Source organism: Chiloscyllium plagiosum, chromosome 12, assembly GCF_004010195.1.
Source record: "Chiloscyllium plagiosum isolate BGI_BamShark_2017 chromosome 12, ASM401019v2, whole genome shotgun sequence".
Taxonomy (NCBI): Eukaryota; Metazoa; Chordata; class Chondrichthyes; order Orectolobiformes; family Hemiscylliidae; genus Chiloscyllium; species Chiloscyllium plagiosum.
The window spans coordinates 80,917,354-80,934,319 of NC_057721.1; the positions used below are offsets into that span (position 1 = coordinate 80,917,354).

Genomic DNA, 16,966 nt, shown 5'->3' on the forward strand with positions numbered 1-16,966 from the left:
GGACCCCAGGACTCCTGGGAATGGGGAGGATGCAGCCCCGACGTGGAGTATGGTGACAAGTTTTCCAGGGACTTTCTGGATTCCCGGGAAACCTACAAGGACATCCACTCACGCATGAGGCTCCACAACAACAGGGTGGGTCGGCAGGTGAGTGACTCTCTCTCTCGCTGTCTGCTTATGTCTCTCTCTCTCTCTCTGTCTCTCTCCCTCTCTCTGTCTCTCCCTGTCTCTGTCTCTGTCTCTCCCTGTCTCTCTCTCTCTCTCTCCCTCTGTCCCAGTCTTAGAGCTGATGATCATGGAGTGACAATATTCCTAGTTCTGTAATCTAGATGCCCAGCTAACGATCTGGGGATGAGAGCACAATCCTGCCATGGTAACTGGGGAGGGCTTAAGTTCAACTAAAAATTCTAAAATTGAGTAGCTACCCTCAATAATGGTGATTGCAAATCTCTTTTGTTGTGTTTTTTTTTTATTTTGTTTGGTTCACTAATGTCCTTTAGGGTAGGAGATTGTGTCCTTACTTAGTCTGGCCTACATGTGACTCCAAACCCAAACTAAATGTGGTTGACTCTTAACTGCCCTCTGCATTGGATTGGCACAAAATGCAGTTGTAACCATGGTAACGAAGGATGGGCAATCAGTCTTCCCAGAAACATTCACATTTCGTGAAAGTGTTGAAGTCAATTGCCTTCTCATTAATACAAAGTTCCAAAATACGTGTTAGATACAGAGTAAATCTCCCTGTATACTGTTCCCCATCAAACACTCCCAGGACAGGGACAGCATGGGGTCAGATACAGAGCAATGTAAACTCGTTTGAATTTTCCCTTGATCTTTGAGTTAGCCCCCTGATTTGCTCAGCGTTCCCCAATATCTCCACCCGGGCTGTGTCTTGGCTGAGAAAGTTCTGTTCCTGGTGGGTCATTCCTGCTCAGAGTTGAATCTGGAAAATTGACTTTTGCCAAACTTGGCTTCTTGCAAATTTTATTTGAGTGTTTATTGAAGCTCATGAACAGTATTTCAGATCTAGAGAGGACTAGCAGGATTGAAGAAATAGAACATAGAACATAGAACAGTACAGCGCAGTACACGCCCTTTGGTCCTCGATGTTGCGCTGACCTCTGGAACCAATCTGAAGCCCATCTAACCTAAATTATTCCATTCTCATCCATATGCCTATCCAATGACCATTTAAATGCCCTTAAAGTTGGCGAGTCTACTACTGTTGCAGGCAATGCATTCCACACCCCCTATTACTCTCTGAGTAAAGAAACTACCCCTGATATCTGTCCTATATCCCCTCAGTCCAAAGCTTATCAAACGCTTTACTGAAATCTATACAGTAGCGCCTCGACTTCCGAACTTAATCCATTCCGGGACCTGGTACGCGAACCGAAAAGTTCACACTTTTTCCCATTGTTCGGATAGCGTTAGAATGCTTGGGCGTAGCAACGAACGCTGTTCACAGCGCACGCGCCAAAGAATGAGATTACGTGGGGCCTGAGAGCTTTTGCGTTCAATAAGCGCGTAGCAAAGCAGAACAATGAAACCACGTGGTCGCACACGGGCTTTTTGCGCTCGTACCTTCGTTCGTACCTTGAATTTCGTACGTACGTTGAAGCAAAATTTTATGTACAATCCTGTTCGTAAACCGATTTGTTTGTGAATTGAGTCGTTCGTATGTCGAGGCGCTACTGTATATATCACATCAACCGCTTTACCCTCATCCACCTATTTGGTCACCTTCTCAAAGAACTCAATACGGATTGTGAGGCACACCATACCCTTCACAAAACTGTGTTGACTGTCCCTAATCAACTTATTCCTTTTTCTTTGATTATAAATCCTAACTCTTAGAAACCGTTCCCCAGGGTACCCAATGTGATCTGAGAGCTTTTTACTTTCAACAAAGGCTTAACAGGGCAATGCCCTTTACCCAAGGAAGGTGTGACCTGTCAGAGATCCTTAATATTATGAATGGAGTAGTCATAGAAACGTTGTTGAAAATGTGTTGCTGGAAAAGCGCAGCAGGTCAGGCAGCATCCAGGGAACAGGAGAATCGATGTTTCGGGCATAAGCCCTTCTTCAGTTCCTGAAGAAGGGCTTATGCCCGAAACGTCGATTCTCCTGTTCCCTGGATGCTGCCTGACCTGCTGCGCTTTTCCAGCAACACATTTTCAGCTCTGATCTCCAGCATCTGCAGACCTCACTTTCTCCTCAAAGATAGAAACGTTGTTTCCAATTGTGCATTAGTCTAAAACTAGGGATGAACTATGTAAATTAGTCAATAATAAATCGGATCTGGAATTCACAAGAGTTGTGAAAGTGTGAAACTCGAACCCACAGGGAGTAAAAGGTGATTATTTCAAATTTATAAATAAATGGGTAAGTATACAGGGGGGCAGAGCTTCAGAAGCATATATTGATAAGGGAAGATGGAAAGAGTAAAGATGAAGTCAGCAGAGTCTTGCCAGACATGGGGCTGGTCTCTCATTAGAGAGAGATGGCTGGTGATGGCTTATCCTGAGGGTCACCAGGCCTCAATTGAGGGGAGATGTTGAAAAGAAACGCCCTTCCTGATCACTTCAGCTGGTGCAGGAAATGAATCCACGCTGTTCGTAACACTCTCCATTACAAAGCAGCCGTTTAGCAAACTGAGCTGAGAGCAATATGAGGATGGTGTTTATATGAGTCATAAACAGCCGAATAGACAGTGCTTCTGTACTATCTAATTCTGACCAATTCTGTATGAAGTCTGTTTATCCTCTGATGTGTTCTCTTTGAAAGTATGCTCTCAAACCTCAGCACAGTTTCTGCACTCTGTGCACCATGTCCCAATGGAAAGTTCCCCACCCAGCTTCATAAGGTAACATTGGAGTCAGTACGTCATTTCGCCAGTACTACCCCAAATTTTCCATGTGTTACCAACTCTAGAGTTGGACATATTGCCGACCTTGTCATGTGACCTGCCCTTTCGGGTGCCCCAGATCTCCACCATCCTAGTGAACAGAAATAATTCCAGAAAAATCTCAGGAGACAGGATTCATTTGTGTAACTATTTCATAGCTACCTTGAAGAAGGTGGTGCGCCCTTGAACCACACACTGTCCCCCAAAATGAAACATCCCTGAAAGCTGGTGGAGAGGTACAGGAACAAAGTAAAAAAATGAACAGGAAATAATCGAGAGAGCCAATGGAATGCTAGCGTTTGTATCCAGAGGACTGGAATGCAAGGATACAGACGTTATACGGCAGTTATACAAGACCCTGGTTAGACCGCACTGGGAGCACTGTGAGTAAATCTATAGTGTATTTAGATTAGATTAGATTACATTAGATTAGATTACATTACAGTGTGGAAACAGGCCCTTCGGCCCAACAAGTCCTCACCGACCCGCCGAAGCGCTACCCACCCATACCCCTATATTTACCCCTTACCTAACACTACGGGCAATTTAGCATGGCCAATTCACCCTAACCTGCACATCTTTGGACTGTGGGAGGAAACCAGAGCACCCGGAGGAAACCCACGCAGACACGGGGAGAATGTGCAAACTCCACACAGACAGTCGCCTGAGGCGGGAATTGAACCCGGGTCTCTGGCGCTGTGAGGCAGCAATGCTAACCACTGGGCCACCGTGCCGCCCACAAATCTGGGCATCACACCTCATTGGCCTTGGAGGGTGTACAGTGCAGGTTCACAAGGATGATACCTGGACTTCAGGGGTTAAGTTATGAGGAGGGATTAAAAAATTAACTGTGGTTTCTCTAGTTTTTAGAAGGTTCAGGGTGATCAGATCAAAGTCTTTAAGATATTAACAGGAAAAGACAGGGTAGGTAAGCTATTTCCACTGAGAATTGGGGCCAGACCATTCAGGAGAAATGTTAAGAAGCACAAAGAGTCGTTGATGTTTGCAACATTTTTCTAATGTACTCATGGGGTTTTGGCAACACCAGTTGGTCAGTACTTATTGGCCATCCCTAGTTGCCCTTGAGAATTTACTGCCCTTGCCCCTGTTTGCTTTTCCACAAACAGCAGTGGATACAGGATCAGTTCACAGAAATAAGTCAAGTTCAAATGGATAACTTTTTGATAAGCAGAGGTATTGAGGATTGCCAAAGGCAGCTGTGTGAAGTCAGGCCACAGATCAGTCATGACCTCATAGCTTGAGGCGCTGAATGGCCTACTCCCGTTCCTATGTAAAAAGGAGTATGACTTCAAAAGGATGAAAATCGTGTGGTAGACCATGTCTGAGACTGTGCTCAGCTGAACATGAGAAAAGGTGGCATTATGGTAACGTTGCTGGCCTAGAAATCCAGGCACTTAGCCCAATCCCAGGGATGCACCATGGCAGCAGGTCGAACTTTGAATTCGTTAGTAAAATGTGGCGTTAGATTTGGTCACGGTGCCCATGGCAATTATTTTATCGCTAACCGCAATATGCCCCCTCAGTGAAATGCAGGAATCTCTCACACATTTCCCACCTGGCCTGCATTGGGAAGATTTACAGGTTAATGCTGTTGGGTTACATTATGAACATGTTGTACATGGCCTTTAAGTCCAGGAGTGAATCTAATTCCTGCGATGGCAGGATTGATGTGTAAAAAAGGTTAGGACTATATTCACTGGAGTTTGGAAAAATGGGGGTGATCTTGTAGAAACCAATAACGTTCTAACAAGCTACTGACAGCAAGGATGCTCCTGATGACCAGGGAGTCCAGAACCAGGGGTCACCAATGAAGGATACAGGGTGGGCTATTTAGAACTGAGATGAGGAGAACTTTCTTCACCCAGAGAGTAGGGAACCTGTGGAGTTGACTAAGACACAAAATGAGTGAGGCCAAAACATTGAATGTTTTCAGGAAGGATTTAGATATAGTTCTGAGGACTAATGGGATCAGATAATATAGGAAGAGAAAGGGTACTCAGTTGGATGATCAGCCAAATGCATATTGAATGGTGGAGCAGGCTCAAAGGGTCGAGTGGCCTCCTCCTGCTCCTATATTCTATGTTTATGCGAGTGGACATGAGCACAGAGGTCATGGCTCAGAGAAGCAGAAGACTTAGTTGGAATTTCTGGACAATATAAATGTTGCCTATTCTGCTGCATTGTTTTCTGAGGGACCAATGCCAATTTCTGTGACCTACTTTGATGAGCTTGATCTCTCAAAACTGAGCTGAAGAACAACTCTTGACCCCTTGTGTTTGCACTCAGCAAATCATCAGTTATTGAGACATGAGGAGAATAAAGGGAATACCTGTCAAACCAACAGCTGATGTAAAAGATGCAGAAGAAGTGATTGAGAAAGACCTGGCAGAAGACAAAACATGAGCAAGAAAGTCCGTCCTCAGGTCTTGGAATGTTGTCCGACGTAAATTAATTATAAAGCGCCTTAGGACAAAACAGAATTTATTGAAAAATTAATGTCAGTGGTGCTTTAAGTAAACAATTTAGTCTTTCTTGTCATGTCGCAAGGCATGCACAGGTCAGAGGGGTTAATGCATTTCTGCTGTTGGAGCTGGATTAAATTCATCGCTTTATCGTCTTGCTTTACCCAGGTCAGCCCCCAAGAGCAACAATTAAAGGCAACAAACTTTCATTTGAGTACTGCATTGGCCCCTTGGAGGGAGATGGAATTCCAAGGCTGATGCCTGCACTCCCTATTAGCAATGTAAAATAAAACTACGAGGGGAAGGCAGTTCAGTCCATCACACATATGCTAGCTCTTTGTAAGAGAGATCCAGTTAGACAGCCCATTCCAATCAGCCGACCACTTCCGTCTAGAAAGTCAAGGGTAGCAGATACATGGGAACACCATCCCCCGCAAGTTCCCCTCCAAGCCACTCACCATCCTGACTTGGAAATGTATCGCCGTTCCTTCACTGTCGCTGGATCAGAATCCTGGAATTCCCTCCCTAAGGGTCAACCCGCAGTACGCGGACTGCAGCGGTTCAAGAAGGCAGCTCACCCCCACCTTCTCAAGGGGCAACTAGGGACGGACGATAAATGCTGGGCCCAGCCAGTGACACCCATGTCCCATGTTTGTAAAATAAAACAAATATGCATTTCACAGGCTTTACCTTTTTATTCTTCTCTTGATTTGTTTCTGTTTGTGTCCTTGGGTATTTTACCAATCTGTAGGCATGGATCCTCTTAAGTTTCTTTAAACTTCCACATTTCGAGCTTCTTACTCTTTCAAGAGATTAGAAGTCTCACGACACCAGTTTATAATGCAACAGGTTTATTTGAAATCACAAGTTTTCAGGTGACCTGATGAAAGGGCAGTGCTCTGAAAGCTTGTGATTTCAAATAAACCTGTTGGACTATAACCTGGTGACCTTATCCACCCTAGTCCAACACTGACACCTCCACCTCATTTCAATAGGGTTGAACACTTGCTGAGGATTAATGAACAATGATGTCTGACTCACCTCTTCATCCTAATCCTAGGTCACAGATTCTGGAATCTACACCTGTGTAGCCACTAGCTCAAGTGGGGAAACCTCCTGGAGTGCGTTTTTGGAAGTGCGAGGTAATGCTTCATTCCTGATCCTCATTGCGATAAACAGAAAGTAGTTCTCAATCCCTTTATCTTCACCCTTATCTTTAATCGAGACGCGAAGGCTCATAAGGTCAGATACTCAGGTAGGAAAGATGAAGGAAAGGGGGTGCGGGAAATCAGTGAATGGGACTACCCATTGGCTTGAAACTCCAAGGGGTTATAATTCGGAAGGAAGACTGAGGGCAGCAAATCAGATAAGAAGCTTCCAGCAAAAAGGGGTCATGGATTAGGTGGGCAAGTTACAGAGTGGGTGTGGGGTTGTCACACGTGAGGTGAATAGGGTCAGCACCTGGGCAGTGGGCATCTGAAGGGTTAGAGGTTTGGTCTGAGCACTCTTACCTCTGACTCCGAAATCTCCACGGTTGAGCCAAGCACCCACTTAGGAGGTGTTAGTGCAGTGGTCATGTCACTGGACGAGCGGCCCTGAGCTCCGGGAAAATGCCCTGAGAATGTAGTTCAAATCCCACCAGGGCAGGTGGTGAAGTCTGAATCCAATCTGGAGTGAAAAGCAAATCTCATGGTTACTGTGTGGCCATTGCTGTTAAATAAAATAAGACCCATCTGGTTCATCGTGTCCTTTATGGAAGGAAACAGCTGGCCTCCACGTGACTCCAGACCCACAGCAATAGGATTGACTTACCTTCCCTCTACCATGCATTTCATGATGGGTCATAAATGCTGTCCCCCTACAGACTGCACCTCATGAAAAAAAACACTCCCACTGAGGGAGTGCCACATTGCTGGAGGTGCTGTCTGTCTGCTGTGACTTTGAACTGAGGCCTTTTCCGCCCTTCCAGGTGGATTTAGAAGATTTCATGACATCTGTTTGACAAAGAGCAGTATAGACTTGATGGGCCAAAGGGCCAACTTCTGTACAGTCTGATTCTATGAGTTGAGTTCTCCCTCATATTGTGACTCATGTATACCCTGACATTAACATGAGAAAAGACAGGTTATGTGGTATTCATGACATTGCGCCCTGTGAGAGCTTGCTGTATAGATTAGATTAGATTAGATTACTTACAGTGTGGAAACAGGCCCTTCGGCCCAACAAGTCCACACCGTCCCGCCGAAGCGCAACCCACCCATACCCCTACATTTACCCCTTACCTAACACTATGGGCAATTTAGCATGGCCAATTCACCTGACCTAGATTGGCTAGGTAAAAACAATGACTGCAGATGCTGGAAACCAGATTCTGGATCAGTGGTGCTGGAAGAGCACAGCAGTTCAGGCAGCATCCAAGGAGCAGCGAAATCGACATTTCGGGCAAATGCCCTTCATCAGGAATAAAGATGAAGGGCTTTTGCCCGAAACGTCGATTTCGCTGCTCCTTGGATGCTGCCTGAACTGCTGTGCTCTTCCAGCACCACTAATCCAGAGTATAGATTGGCTGCTGTGTCATCGATTTAGAAGAGTAACCACACTGGAAACTGTAAAACACTTTACACAATGCGTCTAGTGGTTGTGCTGTTTTTTTTTAAGCAAGGCATCAGTGGATGGTCAAGAATTGAGAATTAAGGGGATCTGTGCAGAAGTTGGGGATAATGTGTTGGAGCTGAAAATGTGTTGCTGGAACAGTGCAGCAGGTCAGGCAGCATCCAGGGAACAGGAGAATCGACATTTCTGAAGAAGGGCTTATGCCCGAAACGTCGATTCTCCTGTTCCCTGGATGCTGCCTGACCTGCTGCACTGTTCCAGCAACACATTTTCAGCTCTGATCTCCAGCATCTGCAGACCTCACTTTCTCCTCGATAATGTGTTGGTTGCTCAGCTGTAAGTCATTGGAACGTTGTGTCTCATTGAAGGTGATTTGAGAAGTGGGGTGGTGGTGGGGTGGGGATCAGAATCTGGGCTGTCCCTTGAACAGATTGTGTTTTATTTTGTGCAGAGTCAGGTGCAGTGACCGTCAACGTGAAGATGGATATGGATGCCCTTCCTGGGTCACCTTCCAAACCTCAGGTTGCTGATGTTACAAAGAGCACTGTCACCCTCTCATGGTTAGCAGGAAGCCATAGTGGGTCATCGCCCGTCACATCCTACGTCATTGAGGCCTTCAGGTACATGAGAGAAAGAAACCATCTCTTCATCAACCATACACTGTCCCCAGCTGAGCCGGGACAAGTGGTAGGTGAACGTGTGTTCGTGAGGAAGATGTTAAGCAAGTTCAGGAAGGCATGGACAGGCTTGGTCAATCTGTAAGAATGTGGCAGGTGGAATATAATGGGGGAGAAAGGTGAGACTATTCACTTTGATAGGAGAAACACGTGGAGATTATTTCTGAAATGGTTAGAAGTTTGAAAACGTCAATGTACAAAGGTATCCTTGTCAATAAGTCACAAAAGGCTAACATAGAGTCATAGAGTCATAGAGATGTACAGCATGGAAACAGACCCTTCGGTCCAACCCGTCCATGCCGACCAGACATCCCAACCCAATCTAGTCCCACCGGCCGTACCGGCCCATATCCCTCCAAACTCTTCCTATTCATGTACCCATCCAAATGCCTCTTAAATGTTGTAATTGTACCAGCCTCCACCATTTCCTCTGGCAGCTCATTCCCTACACATACCACTGTCTGTGTGAAAAAGTTGCCCCTTAGGTCTCTTTTATATCTTTCCCCTCTCACTCTAAACCCTCTAGTTCTGGACTCCCCCACCCCAGGGAAAAGACTTGGTCTATTTATACTATCCATTCCCCTCATAATTTTGTAGACCTCTATAAGGTCACCCCTCTGCCTCCGACATGCGGAGGTCCTGATGAAGGTTCCTACCCGAAACGTTGACTTTCCTGCTCCTCTGATGCTGTCTGAGCTGCTGTGCCTTTGCAGCTCCACCTTTTATCGACTCTGACTTCCAGCAACTGCAGTCCTCACTAACTGCAGGTGCAGCAAGCTGTGCAGAAGGCTGATGGAATATATGTCTTTATTGCAAGAGGATTTGAGAACAGTAGTGAAGTCTTGCTTCAATTGTATTGGAGCTTGCTTCACCCACCCCTAGAGCACTGTGTGCAGTTTTACTCTCCTTATCTCAGTGAAGGCGTTGTTACCCATGGGAGGGTGTGCAACAAAGATATCCTGGGCATGTTTCTGGGATGGGGCCAACTGTCCAGTAAAGAGATATTAGACTAACTGTTCCTGTATTCTGCAGAGTTTCCAGAAACTGAGAGATCTCATTGACATCGACAAATTACTTGAAGAAGTAGATGGTGTCAATGCAGATATTTCCCTGGTTGGGGAGTCCAAACTCAGGGGGCACAGTTTAAAAATGAGAGGTGTGCCCCTTAGATTTGGAATCAGAAACATATTTTGAGGACTTGAGGGAATTGTTGTAAGGTTGTTTCTCCTTGTGGGAGAATCTCGGACCAGAGGGTGTAATCTCAGAATAAGGGGTTGCACATTTCAGACAGAGATGAGGTGGAATTTCTTCTGTCAGAGGGGAGTGAATCTGTGGAATTCTTTACCACCAGAGGCTGTCGAGGCTGGGTCATTAAGTATATTCAAGGCTGAGATGGACAGGCTTGTAATCAGCAAGAGAAATGAGGGATATGGGGGAAAAGACAGGAAGTAGGAGTCAAGGATGATCAGACTATCCATGATTCTGTTGAATGCTGGAACAGATGTGATGGGCTGAACTGCCTGCTACTGCTTCTGTGTCTTATGGCCTTATGAGGAGAAATTATTTTATTCAGAGTATAGTGTACCTATGGAATTGTCTACCACAGGAGTAAAACAAAGAACAAAGAAAATTATGGCACAGGAACAGGCCCTTCAACCCTCCATGCCTGCGCCTATCCAGATCCTCTATCTAAACCTGCTGCCTATTTTCTAAGGATCTGTATCCCTCTGCTCCCTGCCTAATCATGTATCTGTCTAGATACATCTTCAATGATGCTATCGTGTCCTCCTCTACCACCTCCACTGGCAACGCATTCCAGGCACCTACCACCCTCTGCGTAAAGAACTTTCCACAAATATCTCCCTTAAACTTTTCCCCCTCTCACCTTGAACTTGTGACCCCTGGTAATTAAGTCCCCCACTCTGGGAAAAAGCTCCTTGCTATCCGTCCTGTTTATACCTCTCATGATTTTGTAGACCTCAATCAGGTCCCCTGTCAACCTCCATCTTTCTAATAAAAATAATCCTAATCTACTCAACCTCTCCTCATAGCTAGCACCATCCATACCAGGCAACATTCTGGTGAACGTCCTCTTCACTGAGTACTGTGGAAGATCAGTCTGTTTAAATTTGAGATCATTAGATTTCTGAATACCAGTGGTGGACAGGGTGATGGGAACGTGATAAGTAAGAGACAAGTTCTGCCACTGTTATATTGAATGGTATGGCAGCCTTAATGGGCTGAATGGCCTACTCCTGTTCCTTTGCTCCCATGAGCCCCATCTCCAAAGTTTAAACTGAAGCTCACCAGCTGCGTCAGCAAGTTGTAGGTTCAAATCTCACTCCAACGCAATAATCTAATGTTGACACTGTCAGTCTCCGTACTGAGGGAGTACTGTGTTGTCTGAAGTTGTCTTCCAAAAGGAACATTGAACTTTCATTAAACGTTCTGTATTCGTTGTGTCAGATCCCAACAGCATTTCTCTGATTGGCCTTCCTCGTGTCTTACCCATTACATATTTGTCAATCAACATTATTAAGAAGCAAATCATCTCTTATTCTTGGTGAGAGCTTGCTGTGCACAAACTGGTTGTTGTATTCCCTAAATTACAATGGCAACACTTCAGAAAAATATGTTCATTGGGTGTAAAACACTTCAGGACATCCTGAGCCTGTGAAAGGTGCTATAGAAATTAAATTTCTTTCTCTCATGTTAGTCAGCAGTTAGAGGATTCCCATCACCGATGTAGCTTGCTCAGCCCTCTGTGAGTGTACAGGTACAGAATGAGCAATTGGTCTTTGTCGGACACATTGCAAACACTGATTTAATCTGGTGACTGGGTCAGTGAGCATGGTCAGACATTGAAAGCGCAAGTGGAATACAAAAACTTTGAAATCTGAAATGAAAAAGGGAAAATATTGGAAACACTCAGCAATTTAGGTAGCATCCATGTAGAGAGAAACAGAGTCAACAGTGTAAACATAGAACATAGAACATAGAACATAGAAGAATACAGCGCAGTACAGGCCCTTGGGCCCTCGATGTTGCGCCGATCCAAGCCCACCTAAACTACACTAACCCACTATCCTCCATATACCTATCCAATGCCCTCTTAAATGCCCATAAAGAGGGGGAGTCCACCACTGTTACTGGCAGGGCATTCCATGAACTAACGACTCGCTGGGTGAAGAACCTACCCCTAACATCAGTCCTATATCTACTCCCCCTTAATTTAAAGCTATGCCCCCTTGTACTACCCGACTCCATACGCGGGAAAAGGTTCATACTGTCGACCCTATCTAACCCCCTAATCATCTTGTACACCTCAATCAAGTCACCCCTAAATCTTCTTTTCTCTAGTGAAAACAGCCCCAAGTGCCTCAGTCTTTCCTCATACGATTTTCCTTCCATACCAGGCAACATCCTGGTAAACCTCCTCTGCACCCGTTCCAATGCCTCCACATCCTTGCTCACAAAAAAGACCTCCAAGCCACTTACCATCCTGCCTTGGAATAAAGTGATGACCCTTCAGCAGATACAGATTGAAGGTATGAAAGGGGGAATGAGAAGATTTTCTCTCACTTAGAGAATTGTTTAAAATGTGGAATCTTCCACCTGAAACTGGGTAATCTGGTTCCTGATGGTGAGAAACATTCAGGGTTACAGACTAAACGCAAGGGCTGTTGGGCAAACATAAATTCCCTTTCAGACAGTGCAGACAAGATGACCAGAATGGCCTTCTCTACAATGGGTTTGTCTAATTCCATTAAATTTGTTACATATTGGTTTCTGTGAAGATAATCTTTCCTCCTCAATTCTGTAAATACCAGAGCGGACTATCGTTCTGCTAAGTTGCTCACAAAAAAGACCTCCAAGCCACTTACCATCCTGCCTTGGAATAATATCGGACGATCCTTCACTGTTGCTGGGTCAAAATCCTGGAATTTCCTCCCTCAGAGCATTAGGGGGTCTACCTGCAGCACATGGACTGCAGTGGTTCAAGAAAGCAGCTCAGCAATAGCTTCTCAAGGGCAATTAGGGATGGGCAAAAATATACACTGGGTCAGCCAGTGACGCCCATATCCCAGGAATGAATAAAAAATAATCTTGGCTGAAATCATGACACCAGGAATTCAATGGTTTAAGTAGATGACAGAGGAGCCAGAAGAGACCATTCAGTCCCTCAAAATTGTACTGCCATTTCTGATGTCTTAACTCTGCATATCTGCCCTGGTTCTGCACCCCTTAATACTCCAAATTATCAACAGTTTGTCAAGCTTAGTCTTGTGATTTTCTATTGACCCCAGGCTCACAGCTTTTTTTCATGGAGTTCAGGACTCCCATTGCTCTGAACCAGAGCAATTTTTGCTGTTACACAGGACCTTTACCTGATATTACCAACATTAGGACATGACCATGCAGTGTCGGAGGGATCAAGAGATGTCAGAAGAGAACATAAAACTGGTTGGGATTGTGAGTTGTGAAGAGAGTGCAAGGAGACTTTGGGGTGATTTGTGGGAAAGCATGGCAGATGCAGCACAGTGTGGCTAAATCTGATGTTATGCACTTCAGTTCTATTTAATTTTTGAGATGGTAGGAAGTGATGTGTGAAGGGATCTGGGTGTCCTAACATATCAAGCAAAGAAAGTAAACAGGCAGGTGCAGCAAGCGACTAGGAAGGCTAATGCTATATCAGGGGCCTTTGTGCTGGAGGAGCTGGAAATGTGTTGCTGGAAAGGTGCAGCAGGTCAGGCAGCATCCAGGGAACAGGAGAATCGAAGCAAAGAAAGTTACCAGGCAGGTGCAGCAAGCGACTAGGAAGGCTAATGCTATATCAGGGGCCTTTGTGCTGGAGGAGTTGAGTTCAGGCAGAGGGCTGAGATTGCAGTTGTAGAAGGCCTTGCTGAGACCACACTGGGGGGATTGAGTGCAGTTTCGCTCTCCCTATCTAAGAGAGGATATACTTGGAACAAAGGGACTGCAGCTGAGGCTGATTCCAGGAATGGTAGGACTGCCCTGTGAGGTCAGATTGGTTCAACTGGGCCTGTATTCACTAGACTTTAAAAGGATGAGTGGTGGGGGGGGGAATGGGATCTGACTGAATCGTATAAAATTCTAACAGGGCTGGACAGACTAGATGCAGGGAGGATGTTTTCCCTGGTTGGAGAGTCTCGAACCAGAGGACATAGTTTCAGGCTACGGAGTAGGCCATTTTGAGATGAGGAGAAATTGGACTGAGATGAGGAGAAATTTCTTCACTCAAAGAATCGTGAACCTATTTAATTCTGTACCACAGAAAGCTGTAGAGGCCAAGTCTCCGAATACACTCATTAAAGAGATGGATACTTTTTTAGATTTGAAAGCCATCCAGAGGTAATGGGGAGAAAGAGATTGAAGCACTGAGATAGAGATCAGCCGCGATTATGTTGGATGTTTGGCAATTTGTCTTGAGAGTGCCAAATGGCCTGCTCTTGCTTCATTTCGATTTTTTATTTCAAATATGGGACTCTGCCAGGATCACACACTACTTCCAGAGCCTTGGAAATTGTAGAGAACAAAATCGACAGCACGCAGAATTGTCAATAAGGTTCAGTCCGTCTGGAGGAAACGACAGAGATAGAGATGGGAGATAAGATCATGAAGGGATCTGTAAGTGAGGATGAGAATTTGATATTAAGGAGGCTGATAGCCCAAGCATGACCTCATAGTCAGAGGTCTTGGCACTGCCATGTGGGCACGCTTCAGTGAGCTCCAGATCTTCGGGCAGACCAGCTGAACATCAACAAGAGCCTTATTGCGATCACATCTGAGGTTTAGAAAAGGCAGGGCTGTTGTGCTACTCAAGTGGTAACTTACCTCCCGGCTCCACTGTGTTCTCACTCCTCATGCCAAAGCCCCAGTTGCCAGGCGACAAGGGGTCCTCGGGTAAATTTCGTTTTGTATTCAGGAATTAGTGCCTGAGAGCTCATTATGTACAAGCTAATTGTATTAGCAGATTAAGCGTGAGGTAATTGTATTACCAGATTACACCATGTGTTTGCTTTCTATTCCTGGTCTCTGTCTTCATCAAATGACAGACGGCAATGGTGTTAAGACTTGTTCTCCTTGCAGCAGAGAAGGTTAACAGGAATATTTAATAAAGGTTTTCAAAGCAGCAAGGGCTTGAAGTTAAAAATAGGGAATGTCTACCATTGATATAAGGGCCAGGAGTGAGGCATCACAGAATGAATGTATTTGCAAAAAACTGATTTAAACATTACAACAGGAGGCCATTCAGCCCCTTGAGTCTAACTGGGGCATATCCTATCTCAACCTTAACTGCAGTTATTTGGTTTGTTTCCATAACCCTTAATGTATTTTTGCTCAACAAAGGAAAACATCAATCTCAGTCTTGAAGGTTTCAACTGACCACAGACTATCTTTAAGGGGATGGAGTTCCAAAGTTCCACAAATAGAAACAGAGAATGCTGGAGAAACTCAGCACATCTGGCAGCATCTGTGGAGAGAGAAAGAGAGTTCATGTTTCAAGTCCAACATGGCTACTTCTCAGGTTCTGAAGGAGTTGCTGAACTTGAAAGGTTAAAGCTATTTCTCTGTCCACTGAGACTGCCTGATCTGCTGAGTTTCTGCAACACTTTCCATTTTCATTTCAGATTCCCAGCATTAACTGTACTTGGCTTTCATTTGAGAACAACATTCCACGATCCTTTTTGTGAAGACATGTTGCTTTGCAAAGCCCTTGAATGCCTCTGACTTTAAACTTTATCCCCCAATTTGAACTCCTTATCCTATTTTAACTACCTCAGTTAGATCATCCATTATCACAGCTGGAGTAATGTGTACAGTGCTGGTCACTGCACTTACTGAGCAGTGTCAATGCATTGGAAGCAGTTCAGAAAAGGTTTACTAGACTAATCCTTGGAATGAGTGGATTGCGTCATGAGGAAAGGCTAGACAGGTTGGGCCAGTATCCTTTTGAGTTTAGAAGAGTCAGAGGTGACTTAATTGAAATGTCTCAGATCCTGCAGAATCTTTAAATATTTTTCCGGCAAAAGGTAGACAGATTCTTGATTCCCAAGATTAAGATTATCTCAGAATTTGCAGGAATATAGGGTTAAATCAGCTCAGCCGTGACCTTATTGAATGATGGAGCAGGCTCGAAGGGCCGAATGGCCTCCTGTCATTCCATGTTTGTAGGTTGCCAATATTTGATGAAGGAATTGGGGACAGTGGGGAGGAATGGCGGTCGTGGATGGGAGGTGTGAGGAAGAAGGGGAGGGAGCGAGGATCAGGGAGAAAAAACTGAACTGTGAGATAACGAGTATGATCTCGATTTGATCCCACAGCCAGTCCGTCAGTAACAGCTGGCAAACAGTGGCAGAACATGTGAAGGACACTTTGCACACCGTCAGAGGACTGAGACCGAACACTATCTACCTCTTCATGGTGCGAGCCGTCAACAGTCAGGGGGTCAGTGACCCGAGTCAGATGAGTGAACCAGTCCGTACTCAAGGTAAGGGTATCTCCAGCTCGGAGTAGAGTCAATGGACCTCCATATTCAACCATACTTGCAGATTCCATCTTCCATTTCTAACACATATTGAGTTAGTGCTGACCAATAGTGCGGTGGAAATTGATGTGTCATAATTTGACATCCCTAAGTTTGATAGAAGACAAGTTGGGTAACTTTCCTTTGCTTCATTGCTATACATTGCCTGCTTGGTGGAGGAAGGCATTTGTAATGGGTAGGGATAGAGTAACCTGCAGTGGCAATGATCAAAAAGAGTAAGTAAGAAGATTAATGGAATACAAGTCACTATTTCAGGATGGCTTGGAGTTGCAATAGAGAGGGGTGTTAGTCATATTACAGCCATACAGAGCTCTGGGGAAATCCCATGTAGATTCAAGTGTGTTCAGTCCCAAGCCCCACATCGCAGGAAGGAGTCAGCAGAGCCCAGAGTCACCACAATGGTTTTAAGGTTAATTATGAAGGCAGGTCACAATTACCTTGCTTTGAGTGGGCTGCTGTAGATCAGTGGTAATGTCCACACCCCTGAGGTAGGAGACCTGTGTTCAAATCCTATTTGCTCCACTGGTGTATCATAACATCCCTGATTGGTTGATCCAAAGATATTTGTGTTCCATTGAGCATGAAAAAAATCAAAGTGTGACATTATTGGAATGTTAAAGATAATTTTAAAAAATTGATAGACAAGATTAGGGGAAAAAATGTCTCATGTTGTTGGGGAGAACGAGGTCTGATGGCAGGAAACAGTACTTCACAC

General features: G+C 45.0%; 1 protein-coding gene across 1 annotated transcript in view; it reads left to right on the forward strand.

Annotated features, from left to right (window-relative positions):
- robo2 (roundabout, axon guidance receptor, homolog 2 (Drosophila)) overlaps positions 1 to 16,966 on the forward strand; it is a 977,511-nt gene that overhangs the window by 872,222 nt on the left and 88,323 nt on the right. Inside the window, exons 13-15 of the mRNA XM_043700204.1 lie at positions 6,452 to 6,533; positions 8,456 to 8,624; positions 16,028 to 16,194. Coding sequence (XP_043556139.1) covers positions 6,452 to 6,533; positions 8,456 to 8,624; positions 16,028 to 16,194 — 418 coding nt within the window. The remainder of the gene's footprint in view (positions 1 to 6,451; positions 6,534 to 8,455; positions 8,625 to 16,027; positions 16,195 to 16,966) is intronic.